At 36.2% G+C, this 13,109-nt stretch overlaps 1 protein-coding gene across 1 annotated transcript in view; it reads left to right on the top strand.

Annotated features, from left to right (window-relative positions):
• Positions 1–13,109, top strand: part of LOC122798398 (39S ribosomal protein L21, mitochondrial-like) — a 131,747-nt gene that overhangs the window by 101,784 nt on the left and 16,854 nt on the right. The window contains exon 4 of the mRNA XM_044067303.1: positions 12,596–12,759. Within this exon, the coding sequence (XP_043923238.1) occupies positions 12,596–12,759 (164 nt within the window). The remainder of the gene's footprint in view (positions 1–12,595; positions 12,760–13,109) is intronic.

Raw genomic sequence — 13,109 nt, 5'->3', positions numbered from 1 at the left:
TTTATCATCCTCCATTTACATCCACCAGTTCAGCAGCCCTGGAGTTCACCTCTTGAAAGACAGTTTTCTTGGTGACTACTGTCTTTGTTTGGAGGATGATAAAGCTTTAGGCCTTTAAGAACTGTACATGGGATGTCCCCACAGATGAAGTGTTCCTTAGCTTTAATCCACATTTCTCTACCAAGCGTGGTCTCAGAATTGTCTTTGAACTAGTCCATCCATCTCCTGTTTTCTTTCCAGTGACAGATGCTAGGGAAAAAGAGCCCTTCACAACACAGATTTAGACTGCCTGCTTAGGTTCCATCTGAAGAGAGTAACTGAAAACCTGAAGACAAAAACAAAGCTTCATGTAGAGAGGTGCTGGCAGTTGCTATGCAAATTCAGTAAGCTGACTGCTTACTTTGCTGTCTTTTTGCTATCATGTTGTAAGTAGCTCACTGGAAAATGTTACATTCATCAAAGGCCACTCCACCAAAAATGTAGTTGCTTCTAAATGCATACTTCAGAACTGTTTCTATTGTGGACATTTGCTCTAATCACTGGTTCACTCTTATCTTCACAGGCATTATTGCCTAGGTCTTGTTTGCAGGGGTAATCCCTGTTTTGATGCTTTGCTTGTCTGTGCTTTTGCATTTTGACCAACTTATGGCAGTTGCCTACAGCGATGTTTTAACACTACTTGGAATTCTTGCACGTCTTGGATCCTTTAGTATCACCTGCAACAAGTATGTATTCAACATATCAGCTGACCTGTGGGAAGACCCTTCTCACTGGGTCTTAATTACCCTCTCATTGTACCTTCTCTTTCTGGACAGTCCTTCTATAGTAATTGCTGTTGGAGCTCTGTACGTTGGGTAAGGCATGCCTGTTTTTGGTCAGAGGGCAGTAATTGTGATCTTCGGAATGGTGAAACTTTCTGTGAGTAATGGGAATATATATATCAGTTCTAAGGTTGAGATACTTCTGCATGGTAAAACAATCTTGGCAATAGTATATACAAGCAACTGGAATAAGGTGCTGAGGTTCTTTTAAAAGTGTCGTAGTTTTGACTTGCTTTATTTTCTTTTACATTCCACTTTATTTTTCAGTATTGAGAAGCTCCTAATTACAGGTCTTGCATTCATTGTTTTTTAAACACCTTTATTGAATTATCACTTGTGACACAGGCACATTTACATTATTTGAAATGAAGTACTGTGAGCACCCTGAAGTTTAGTTAGCTTAAACTGTCAGTGCACAGGGTCCAACTATTCAGCTCAAAACAACTAGAAAAAATATGAAGGAATAGCCTTTTGAGCTATTCAAGCTAAGCTAAAACACCAAGCAGTAGTAGTAAGAAATGTTTGTAAATTAAACTCCAAACAGTAGTAAAAAATTTTGCTGCGATCAAAATTTCTTCACTTTTGTGAATAAAAACAGCTTCACATTCTTCGTACCAAAACAACAACTCTCGTTGCAGTTAAAAATAGCTTCAGTTCTTAATAGCAAAACAACAAATCTTTATTGGGTGAAACATATAAATTGGCAATCTGCGTATGTAAAGAAACTAGAAATAAATCTTGTGTTTATACATTTTTCAAAAACAAAGAAAACATCAACATTCTATTTAATTGTATTGAAATGTAAACATATAATTGTGATTGGTTAAAACAATATCTCTTAAAATATATTTTAGAATATAGGTGGTTTTATTATTCCAGTGGTTATCTTGCTTCCAGCTTCTGTGTGATTGAATGGAGCGTTTGTAGCCAGGAAATTCAATAGTAAAACTTGAATGAGAGAACTTAAAAAAAAAAAATAGTATGCTATATGAATTATAAATGTACTTAGGATATAGTAATAGGGGTCCATTTGTTTGGTGATTTTTTTTTTATAGATACATAAATGTGTACCATGTGGAGTCTGCGTGTCCTCCCCGCAGTCGTGTGGGTGTTCGAAAGACATGCGTTGAATGGGCACGCCTTCGTTGAAGGTTGGGTGTCGGGCTAGCAACTTGAAACCATAAATAAAAACAACTGCCAGTCATTACGGAGTTCCGCTGTGGCAACCCCTAACCGGGAAAAGCCGAAAGACGAACAACAACATCATTAGGTGTCAACCATCTAATCACCTATGTAGGCTAACTTGTGAAAACACATACTACACTATGCACTGTTTGTGTGATAGGATAAAGTAACTGTATGTGAGAAATCAGGAAGTAAAATCTGACTGGGGTGAAAAATTGAAATGTTGGCCTGCTATGGGGTCTTATAACAAACACCAGTGAGGACTTCATCATTTGGGTTATGTTTGATGGGTATATTTTATACAGAAACTAAATATTGTTCTTGTTGGTGTACAGCAGATTATCAGTTAAATAGAACATTTTTTTTAAATACATGGGATAATTTATGTAATAAGTTAGCATCCCCACTTAATAATGTCTCTGTATGTTAAAAAATGTATAAATATAGCTTGTCTGCAGCACTTTCGCTCACACTTCAGAACTGCCTCTCTGGTAGAAACTTTTAATTCGAAAGAAAAATGTTTGTGCACAGAAGTACAATAACTAATAAATTAATAATTAAAAATTAATAATAAATTGTATAACTCTCCAAAGTCAAATTAAAACAAGAGAGTTTAGCTGTCAATAAGCAAGGTGATGGAGTCTCCTAAAATTGAGAATGCTGGTGATGGAAATCTGTGTGTTAAGTCCTGGTAGTTTACATGCGTCTAGTTTGATCTGCCATTCTAATTCTTGTTTTTCCAGTCAGTCATTTAATGATCCTTGTAGTTCTATTGGTATGTGATCTAAAATATGAAATTGGGATGTCTTGTGTCCAGGTTGATTTCTGTTGTGTTTAGCTAGTGGGTTGTTTGTTGTTGTTGCTGTAGCCGATGTCTGTAGAGAGTATACCAGTTCTGGTTTTAAGTCTGTTGACAGTTTTTCAGATATAGAAGGCAGGGCATTGGGTGCATCGGGGCCCTGTAAATTGCTGATTCAGAATTACAATTCCCAGATTCTTGGCTGTGGTACTAGTGGTCAGTGTTAGGGCAGTGGAAACTCGTTTTGTTTCTCATGTGCTTACAGTAACTGCAGTTGGAGGGGTCCACAAGGGAATGTACCTTTTGGGGAGTTGAGTTGGTCTGTGATTGTCCTGCTCATTTTTTTCAACAAAATGCCTGATGTTCCTGTTTCTCCAAATGTTGAAACTTAGTTTTTTTCTGGTAGTATATTGTTTAGCATTAGGTTATTCTTGAGAATAATCCAGTTGTCCTTAATGGTGTCCATTTTAACTCTGCAGTCAGTGAAGTAAGTAACAGTCATGGAGATGTCTTTATATCCCTCATTGTGGTTTCTTCTCCCGTTAGTTCTTTGGCTGTTCTACCAAAAGAAGAAGCACCACAGTGTATCCAACTGCCCAAATAAATCCTGCAAGCACGATGAAATAACGTACTGTTTATTACAACAGACAAAAAATCACATAAAGCGCTTTTCGTCAGGCCACATAGCCCAACTTCTTCAGATAATTATACTACATAGGACATGGACTATATAGGAAGTGGAGAGGAAGTGAAAAGTCAGCTGGTTCCTGAATCAGCAGGAATCAGCTGCTCTTAGTGGCAACCATCTTCATTCATTACCTAAAATATGTAGCTTAAACAACTCTCATCTACACATTGTTTCAAAACAATATTTTAAAATAACAGATAAATAGTGTAAAAAGATCTAAAACCAGTGATTATCTATTATGAAATATTAATGCAGTTAAAATTAAAATTAACAGTATATATGTGTATTTTTATTATTTTTATGTTCAAGTAAAATAAACCTTAAAAACATGTGAATAAAAAACAGCAAAACCTGACTTGAGAAGCTGAAAGTCAAATACACTCTAAGACAATAGTATGCATAGACCATTTTAAACGCAGCATAATAGACAACTCCTAACCAAATTTTTAAGTTGTAGTATGCACTTAATTGAATACATTTCATTAATGCCCGGAGGGTAACATGCAAAGGTACGTAATTGCCAACTCAGTTCTAATTTCTCTAAGAGCAAGGAAAGAGGCCCTCCTCTAGGGTCGTAGGCAATACAATCTATAGCCCTAAAAGTAAAACCATGGGAGGGTGCTTTCATAATATGCCTGGCCAATGCGTTCTCTGATTTGTTAGACCTAATAGCGTATGTGTGTGTGTATGTGTGTTCATAGACCCTGTCCCTATGCCTTCTGTCAGTTTTTCCAATATAGAAGGCAGGACAGGTATGACACTTAGCCAGGTATACCACTCCCTTGGAGTTGCAATCAAATTTTTACTTAGTATTGTATTCAAAACCTCTTATACTAAATTTTGTTCCCTGCTCCATATATTTACAGTAAGGGCATGACAAACACTTATTCATACCTGGATGATTAAATGTAGCAGAGTTTGAGTACCGAGTTTCCACTAGATTTTTTAAGTTTTTTCCTTTTTTTTCCCAGGTCCTTATGATACAAATCCTCCTACTAATACACAACCTCCCAAACTAACCCAAATCAATACCAGATCAGCAAATAGTCTACTCCTCCTAAATCTAAATATCAGGAGCATCAATAAAAAGATACACGAGCTTCATACTCTAATCTCACAATATCTCCCAGATTAACAGAAACATGGCTAAAACCAATTACCAAGGATGCAGAGATCCTACCACCTGGATACAGTATCCTTCAGCAAGATAGACTAAAGAAGAAAGGTGGAGGCATTGCTGTACTTTATAAAAATACACTATCCATAGCTAAAACTGAGTTGACTTTACCCCCCCCTTGAACAAGGCAGAAATACTCTTAACTAAGCTCAAAGAAGGTAACAACAACACTATCAACTCATTAACAGGTTATATTCCCCCAGGCAATAATCTCCCCATCATGGAAAATTTACTACAATGGCTATCACAAACCTTGCCACAAAAAGCTATTCTGTTAGGGGACTTTAATATTGACTGGCTCACATGCTGTTCCCAGGCTCCCACTAATCATATCAACCTACTTACTTTCTCTCAACTAATCAAAGAACCCACTAGAGTCGACAAAAATAGTAAGAGAAACACTTTTAGACTGGATTTTACTAAACAAAATACCTTGCTCTTATTTAGCAGGTACCCTTCCTGACTCACTAAGTGACCATCAAACTACCTTCCTACTGAAATATAACTCCCACCACCTCCAAACAATAAGAAACAAAAAACACTTCAACTTACCAAACTTCTTACAAGATCTAAAGCTCTACAACTGGTCTCAACTGTATTATCTACCCCTAGACAAAGCTATCAAACACTTTAACTCTACCTTCCTAGAGATACTAAATAGGCATGCCCCTGCAAGAACTTGTGTCGTTCGGCTTGTCCCGGTTAGTCACCACAGCAGAACTCCGGTCCGCTAATGTTTGGTAGTGGATTTCTGCATGCTGAGTTACCAGCCCTGACACAACCTTCAACGAAGGCACGCCTATTCACGCATGCCTCCACACAGAAGACGCTCTAGCTGAGAATCGAACGGGACAACGTCTTGCTGTGAGGCGACAATGCTACCGCAGCACCCTGCCCCTGCAAGAACTACCAGAGGTAAATCCAAAACAGTTCCATAGTTAACAAGCAAAACATAAAAGAAATGAATAGAGCCTGGACATCCAACAAAAACCTAGGAACACAGCAAGCATACCAACAGATAAGAAATCCAACTAAGAAACTAGTAATGCAAGATAAAATAAATTACTTTATAACACATCAAACCCAACACTTGAACAATCCAAAAAAATTCTGGGCAGGTTTAAACAAGTTACTACACCCTGAAAAAAACACTATCCCACCCCCAACAAACATAGCTGAATCATTTAACTCATTCTTTACTGAGATTGTACTTGCCCTTGCCCAAAACCAAACCTATACAAATACTACAAGTGCCTCCCCCAAACCTAACAACAGCCCTGCATTTGAGCTACAACCCACCTCAATCTCCTATATAAGAAAACTACTATCCCAACTAAAACCAACAACACTAGGAGCAGATTCCCTCCCCAATGAATTCTTAAAACTAGCAGCAAATGAAATAGCTAAACCAGTCTCAATCCTAATAAACCGATCCATCTCAGAAGGTTTAGTACCCTTGATCTGGAAAACTGCCTATATCATACCCCTACACAAAGGGGGAAATTCATATGCAATATCGAACTACGGACCAATAGCAATATTATCCCCACTTGCTAAAATATTAGAAAAATGTATTCACCATCAATTAATGATGCATCTTATTGATCAAGAGCTCATATCTCATACACAGCATGGGTTTCAGCCGGGACATAGCACAACCACTGCCCTTCTAGCATTCATAGATACCATTAATCACAACAGGAATAATGGTAAGCTTTCTTCAGCCCTCTTCCTAGACCTGTCAAAGGCATTTGATATAGTTAACCATAAAAAACGAATCAGTCTCCTGGTTTAAAAACTACCTCAACAATAGACAACAGGCAGTGCTATGGAATAATAACTTGTTTCCACTCTTACCTGCAACACTCGGAGTACCTCAGGGAGCTATACTGGGCCCCTTGCTGTTCTCAATTTTTACAAATAATCTCCACTCAGTTGCAAAAAGTTCAAACCTTATACAATATGCAGATGATTCAACTAACATACATAGCGCCCCTACTTTACCAGACCTCCACAAAAAGACCCAGGATAACTTTCACTCAGTGGAAACATGGCTCACTGAGAATGTCTTGACACTCGACCCCAAAAAAAACAAGCTCCTGCTATTTCATCCCTCAGCTATAACTGCCCCCACCTGCACCTTGACTATTCACTCAAGTAACGGTACCCCCATATCACCTGAAGCCCAGACAAAACTACCAGGTATTACTATTGACAACAAGCTCAAATTTGATGTACACATTAATCTGGCCATTAAAAATACTAACAAAAAGCTTGGTAGCCTCTACAAACATAAAGCATTCCTGACCCATAATGCTAGAACTACAATTGCACGTACAAACCTTCTATCAACACTACTGTATGCCTCACCCATCTTGATTAACTTATCCAAAACAGAAGTCAATAACATGACAAACTGCTATAATCAGATAGCCAAATTTGCCAACAACAGCTCCTACAAAACACATCACTGCCTAAACCTAAAGCAATTGGACAGGCTTGAACTACCTAACTTACTTATTTATAGTCAGCTGGTTACTACTCACAAGCTACTCTATCAACAAAATATATCACCTTCACTGGCTAACATTCTCCAACAATATTCCTGTCCTAGGCAACTCTGCTCAACTGATAAATTACAGTTAGCTGTTACTAGATCCAACAACCATGCTGGTGACTCCCTTTACTCTTCTTATGTGGCCAAAATCTGGAACTCCCTGCCTACATCCATATCCCTGATAACCTCCCTACCTACATTTAAAAAAGCTGTCTACAACTACCTCAGCAACAAATGGCTATGTCCTTGTTCAACTACAGACTAATACCTGATCCACTCCAGTACTGTTGTAACTATTGTCCTAAACTAGAGTCCTGTATGTTACCTGCATATAAATGTATACCACATCAGAGGTATGGTGACATACATGTAACAGTGTTAGTATGAACAATGTAAAACTGTTTATTGACTATTGTAAACTGTATCTGTCTGTAGTTTATACCTGTAAGTGTCAATAACTAGATACCCTAATGGATCTAGATGAAATATGTACTCAAGTTTGTCTGTATGTTCTGTAAAACTGTCTCTTTGGAGCTTTTCTCCCCCGGCCTCCACTGAAAATGGACATGTGTCCAGCTGGACTATCCTGGTTAACAAATGTAAAATAAATATGTTTTCATATTTTTCCTAGTTATACAAAAGTAATCAAACTATATTAACATGTTAACATTAACAAACATTAAGTTTCACATATATTGCTACATGTCATATTACCTAAGCAACATTACATAAATTATTCAATTTGTGGCCCTTTTTAAATAAGAAACATCTTTGCTTATATCTTAAGTGATGGTTTAATAATCATACATTTATATAAATGAAAACAAACCATACCAACACAGTCCTAGTTGCAAGCATTGTGCATCACAAACCATACTGACACACTACCAGTTGCAAACATTATACATCAAATAGAACTTGAGAAATCCAACAGTTCAAAAACCAAAAAAGAACACCAGCACGATCCAACTTCCAAAGACCACACTCGGACCGAAACGGACACCTTAAATACAAACATTGATGACGTTTTACGTCCGAAAGTCAACACCGGAAGTGGCGAAATTCTCATGAACGGAAAACTTAATAAAAATTTAATAAAAAATTCCATTCAAGCATATATATAAAATCATTGCAATACTTATTATGAACACTAAGCATATTATAAATACTTAAAACAATAAACCCAATTTATCTAGGCAGTTTTTTTGTTCTTAAAAATGGTTTCACTGAAACCATACCATTCAGGCCAGGTGGGGTATCAGACCTCAATCTAATGGAATTTTTTATTAAATTTTTATTAAGTTTTTGCAGTATACCTTTAAATATTAAATGTTTGTTCCCGCTTAAATGGTGTATTTAAACTGTCTGTGAAGTAATCTAATGAATAGGTCTGAAGAAGCCATATCGGTGAAAGCGCTAACCTGTGTTTATTTATTCGATGTGAATAAACATTTTACTTGCTGGATTATTGGAGCCTATGTGTGGTGACTGCATTAGACTGATTATATGCTGGACTTGTTGCTATATTCAGTGTCAGTACTTGGTTTGCTATCTCTATTTTTATTTCTTTTATTAACTATTTGGGTTTTGTATAGAGAAGCATTCGTCCCGTTGAGGCACTCATTGGACTATTATTATATAATAGTGTTGAAGCAAAGGCGGATAGGCACAGGGCAACAATAGTTTCAAGGAAGCAGTCCAAGCTGAGAAGAGATATTACTGCCTACAAATCTAATCAGGCATACATTGTTTATGATGAAACTAGAGAGACATCTCAATCAGTCACAATAGACAATACAAAAGGGAAAGACTGAGAGCGCAATAATCCTTTTGTTCAAGAAGTGAAAACGACGAACGTAGACAGTTTGTCAGGGAGCTTGGGGGACAAAGAGGTATTTCCAGCAGTACATACGGCTGGTACAGCCACTGAACGAAGAAATAATTTGAATGAGGCTGGAACTAGTTATGCTGAAATAGTTATTTCATTGGGTGAACAAGACAAAGGCCCTTTTCAGAGAGTGGTGGCATCCAACAAACGGACTACCAAGTGGTACAACTCCACACAGCAAAAGGGGAGGGGGAAGAACAAACGAAAGTGGTAGCTACAGTCACTACAAGTGGCTTTGATGTTGACATTTTAAATCTGTCTGATACACCCCTTTCTTCAAAATTAGAAGATGTGTTAAGGAAAGGTTTTTCTTTCATCCCGGCTTATGGGATGAATGTAGGCAAATTGTTGGTGGATTTTAGATTATTTTTAAGAAAGCTCAATCTTAAATATATAATGCAGGATGTTGGTTTGAATGAGCGAACACACACACAAACACCATGTAAAGCGAGCACATTTAATCCACCTTTGCTTAACACATTGCAGGTGTTTCAGAATATTTGTGAAAGTGAGTTTAAGAGAATACAATGTGACAATGGCGAAAATAATTTATTCAAAGATGAAATGTTGGCTCTAAAAACATTGACCAGAAATCCTGACATTAGAACTATGAAGGCAGACAAAGGGGGTAAGATAGATTACGAGGAGTCTATAAGTTCTATGTTAGATGATCAAAGTACATACAAGAAGGTCAATTTTGAGCAAATAGGAAGTAGTTTTAAAAGAGTAGACACACTTTTGTTTGACATGTTTTGTCAAGGAGAGATAGACAATAGGGAATATGATTTCTTACTTGTTGAACATCCAAAAATAGCAACATGTTTTGGTATTCCAAAAATACAAAACAATGATAAACATCCACCTTTTAGACCTATTATTTCTGTCAAACATTCAAAGACTGAAAACATTTCAATTTGGTTAGTGTTCTAAATCCAGTTGTTCAGACGTCAGAATATTATCTGAGAGATTCTTGGCATTTACTTGAAATTTTAAGACATTATGATAAATCTAATAAGGCAACATTTTTTGGAACACTGGATGTGAGGAGTTTATATGCTTCTATAAATCAGGAAAAAGGTCTAGAATATATGAGGGAGTATCTAACTGGAAATAGAGTTCTCGGGTGAAAAGATTAATACCATCTGTACTTTAATGGAGTTAGTGTTGGACAATAATTAATTTAGATTTAATAAAGTATTGTATAAACAACTCTCCGGTGTAGCCATGGGGCAAGAGTTGCTCCAGCTTTTGCCAATTTAGTCATGGCAAACTGGGAACAAACATTTCTTAAGTCACATTCCAGTTTTAGCAAAGTGGAACTTTACTACAGGTACATTGATGATTTGTTTTTTCTGTGGTTGTTTGATTACCTAGAGTTTGTAGAATTGGTCACACATTTGAACACTACTGATTTTTTTATTTTTTAAAATTGGTGGTTTTGGTGAAAACATTAACTTCTTAGATTTGGCTGTAAGTATAGATAATGGCACAAACAATTTAAGAGCAAAATATTTAGAAAGTCATGCTTTGCAAATCAATATCTACACAGGGACAGCTTGCACCCCTTTCATATGAAGAAGAGAGTCATCAAGGGTCAGATTATAAGATTAAGTAGGTTAACTTCAGAAGAAGACATTTTTGCTGATAAATTATTATTTTTAAGTTCGTTATTCACAGACAGAGGATATGATCCAGGATGGCTGAAGAGAATAGAAGGTGAAGTAATAATTCTTAGGAATGGGGAAGCTAAACCTATTTTACACTCGAGGGATTTAATGGTGCCCCCCCCCCCCCCCGGATATCAATAGAATGAGCAGTGATATGAATGTAAATGAATTCCAAACTGCATTTCCTTTACCTATAGTTAGAGAAATGTGGAACATTAAACACATTATTGAGAACAACTAAAGAATTATTCTTGGTAATAAGGAATTAGCTTCTATTTTAGGGGTGACACCTAAATTCACTTACAAAAGAATCACCAACATTAAGTTGATGTTGGAATCAAAAAAAGATGTGGAAGTTAATGTCAGAGCATGTTCCAATAAGAAAGGAACTTTCAGTTGCATGAACTGTAAACAATGTAGATTCAATAGTAACTCATCCTTTGTCATTGTAGAACATTTGAGACACACTTTTTGAGCAAGAAAGTATTACAGTTGCAACAGTGAATATGTGGTTTATTTAGCCACTTGCATAACATGTAAGAATTATTATATAGGGAAAACTAAGAGAAGTTTAAAACGTAGAATATACGAGCACACCTTAGGTATAAAGAAAAAAGATAAGACCAATTCACTATCTAGACATGCACTTTCTTGTACTACATTTAAAAAGTTTGAGTTTTTTGTTTTAGATAATGTTGATAAAGTTTTATTAGCCGGGGATTTAAATAACAGATTGGAATGTAAAGAGGCAATTTGGCAGCTCCTATTTGGAGTGGACGTATTACCTGGTCTAAATGAAGTCATTAACTTGAAATGTTTTTTAATGTATAGATAAAGTATGTATGTTAAATTGATTGACATCAAGTAGGATTCATTGTTTAATTGTTTCATATATATGTATACATTTTTATATGTATTTTTGTCTTGATTTAGAATTTTAATGATTTTTTCAAAGATTTTTTCATTGCATCATTTCCTGTTATGTAATTCAATTTATTATAAAAGGAAGGGGTGGGTTGATGTATGTTTTTTCTGATGAAGTTCACATTATTAAAGTGAATGAAAGCTCTAAACATTATACATCACTTATAATCTACCCAGTCATTTTCAGTCGAACATTACATAACTCATTTAAGTCCTGCCTTCTTTTAAACCTCATTCCTCCCCTGTATGTGTTGTTCCCACAATTCCCTTTTTTCCTATGTAGTTTGCTCCTACCCTTTTTTAAAGATCTCAGTTACAGATGTTTTATCTGTGTTACTGTGTTCACTACTTCTAATATAGTTGGTTGAGATTTTGATTTCCATTTTCTAGTAATTGTGTTTTTTTGGCAGCCACCATAATTGGACACATCAAGGCGTTACCATGCCTTGATAGAAAGCCTAGACAAGCAAGCATTAATATATCCTTGTTCACTGTTTCCTTGATTTACAGTAGTTTGGGCAGATTGGAAGGTGTAGAAGGTAGGCACAGTCTCTTAATGCACTGTCCAGTCTCACAATATGCACCCACACAAACATCAGAGAAAAGTTTGATGTTTTGAAGGTGATGGAAAAGAATATCTCAGTTGTAGACTCTCCTAGAAGTGCTGCCTCACATTGATGTGAGTACAGATTTGCTGTTTTACCCAGTCAACACAAATAAATACATTTTGATGTCATCTTGTATGCATGTGGTTTATTAAGCCATCATGTTTATGAATACTGTCTTTCTGTAGGATTCTGCTGCATTTAATAACATTTTTAAGCTGATTTATACTTTAAAGTTAAGAGACATACCATTTGTAGTAGAAGTCATGTGTTTTTCTCTGCAGAACTTGTACAGAAGGTCAATGACCTGATCGCAGAAGGGGAATATGGAAGACTGTTTGCAGTGGTACATTTTGCTGGTCGACAGTGGAAAGTAACAAATGAGGACTTGATACAGATCGAGAATGAAATAGATGTACAATGTGGAGACAGAATTAGGCTAGAAAAGGTAAAACATTGACTTATATTTTCTTTTGCACTTTTTTGTACATGGGTATCGAATATGAAAGTATATATACAAAAGAACAAATAGCCCAGTAAAAACTGCAAACAGTAACCAGCAAATATCCTTTTAGTACTAATATAAGCAGACCACATGCTGTCATTACATACAAAGAAACAGATAAAGTATTAGAAAGTAGTATTTGACCCAGCTGATCTGACGGTTTATCTTCTGAGTAAATCCTAGAGTCTATGTAAACTTGATCTTACTTATTTTTTCCATGTAACAGTTATGACTGCACCATGTTTTGTTTTAAATTCCTTTGAAATTTACACGTCCTCAGAAAAGGTGCTCCC

This window comes from Protopterus annectens, chromosome 3.part1 (genome assembly GCF_019279795.1).
Source record: "Protopterus annectens isolate FY-2018-M chromosome 3.part1, PAN1.0, whole genome shotgun sequence".
NCBI classification, from domain to species: Eukaryota; Metazoa; Chordata; order Ceratodontiformes; family Protopteridae; genus Protopterus; species Protopterus annectens.
The sequence above is the reverse complement of the archived record's forward strand: the minus strand, read 5'-3'. Positions and strand labels throughout refer to the sequence as shown.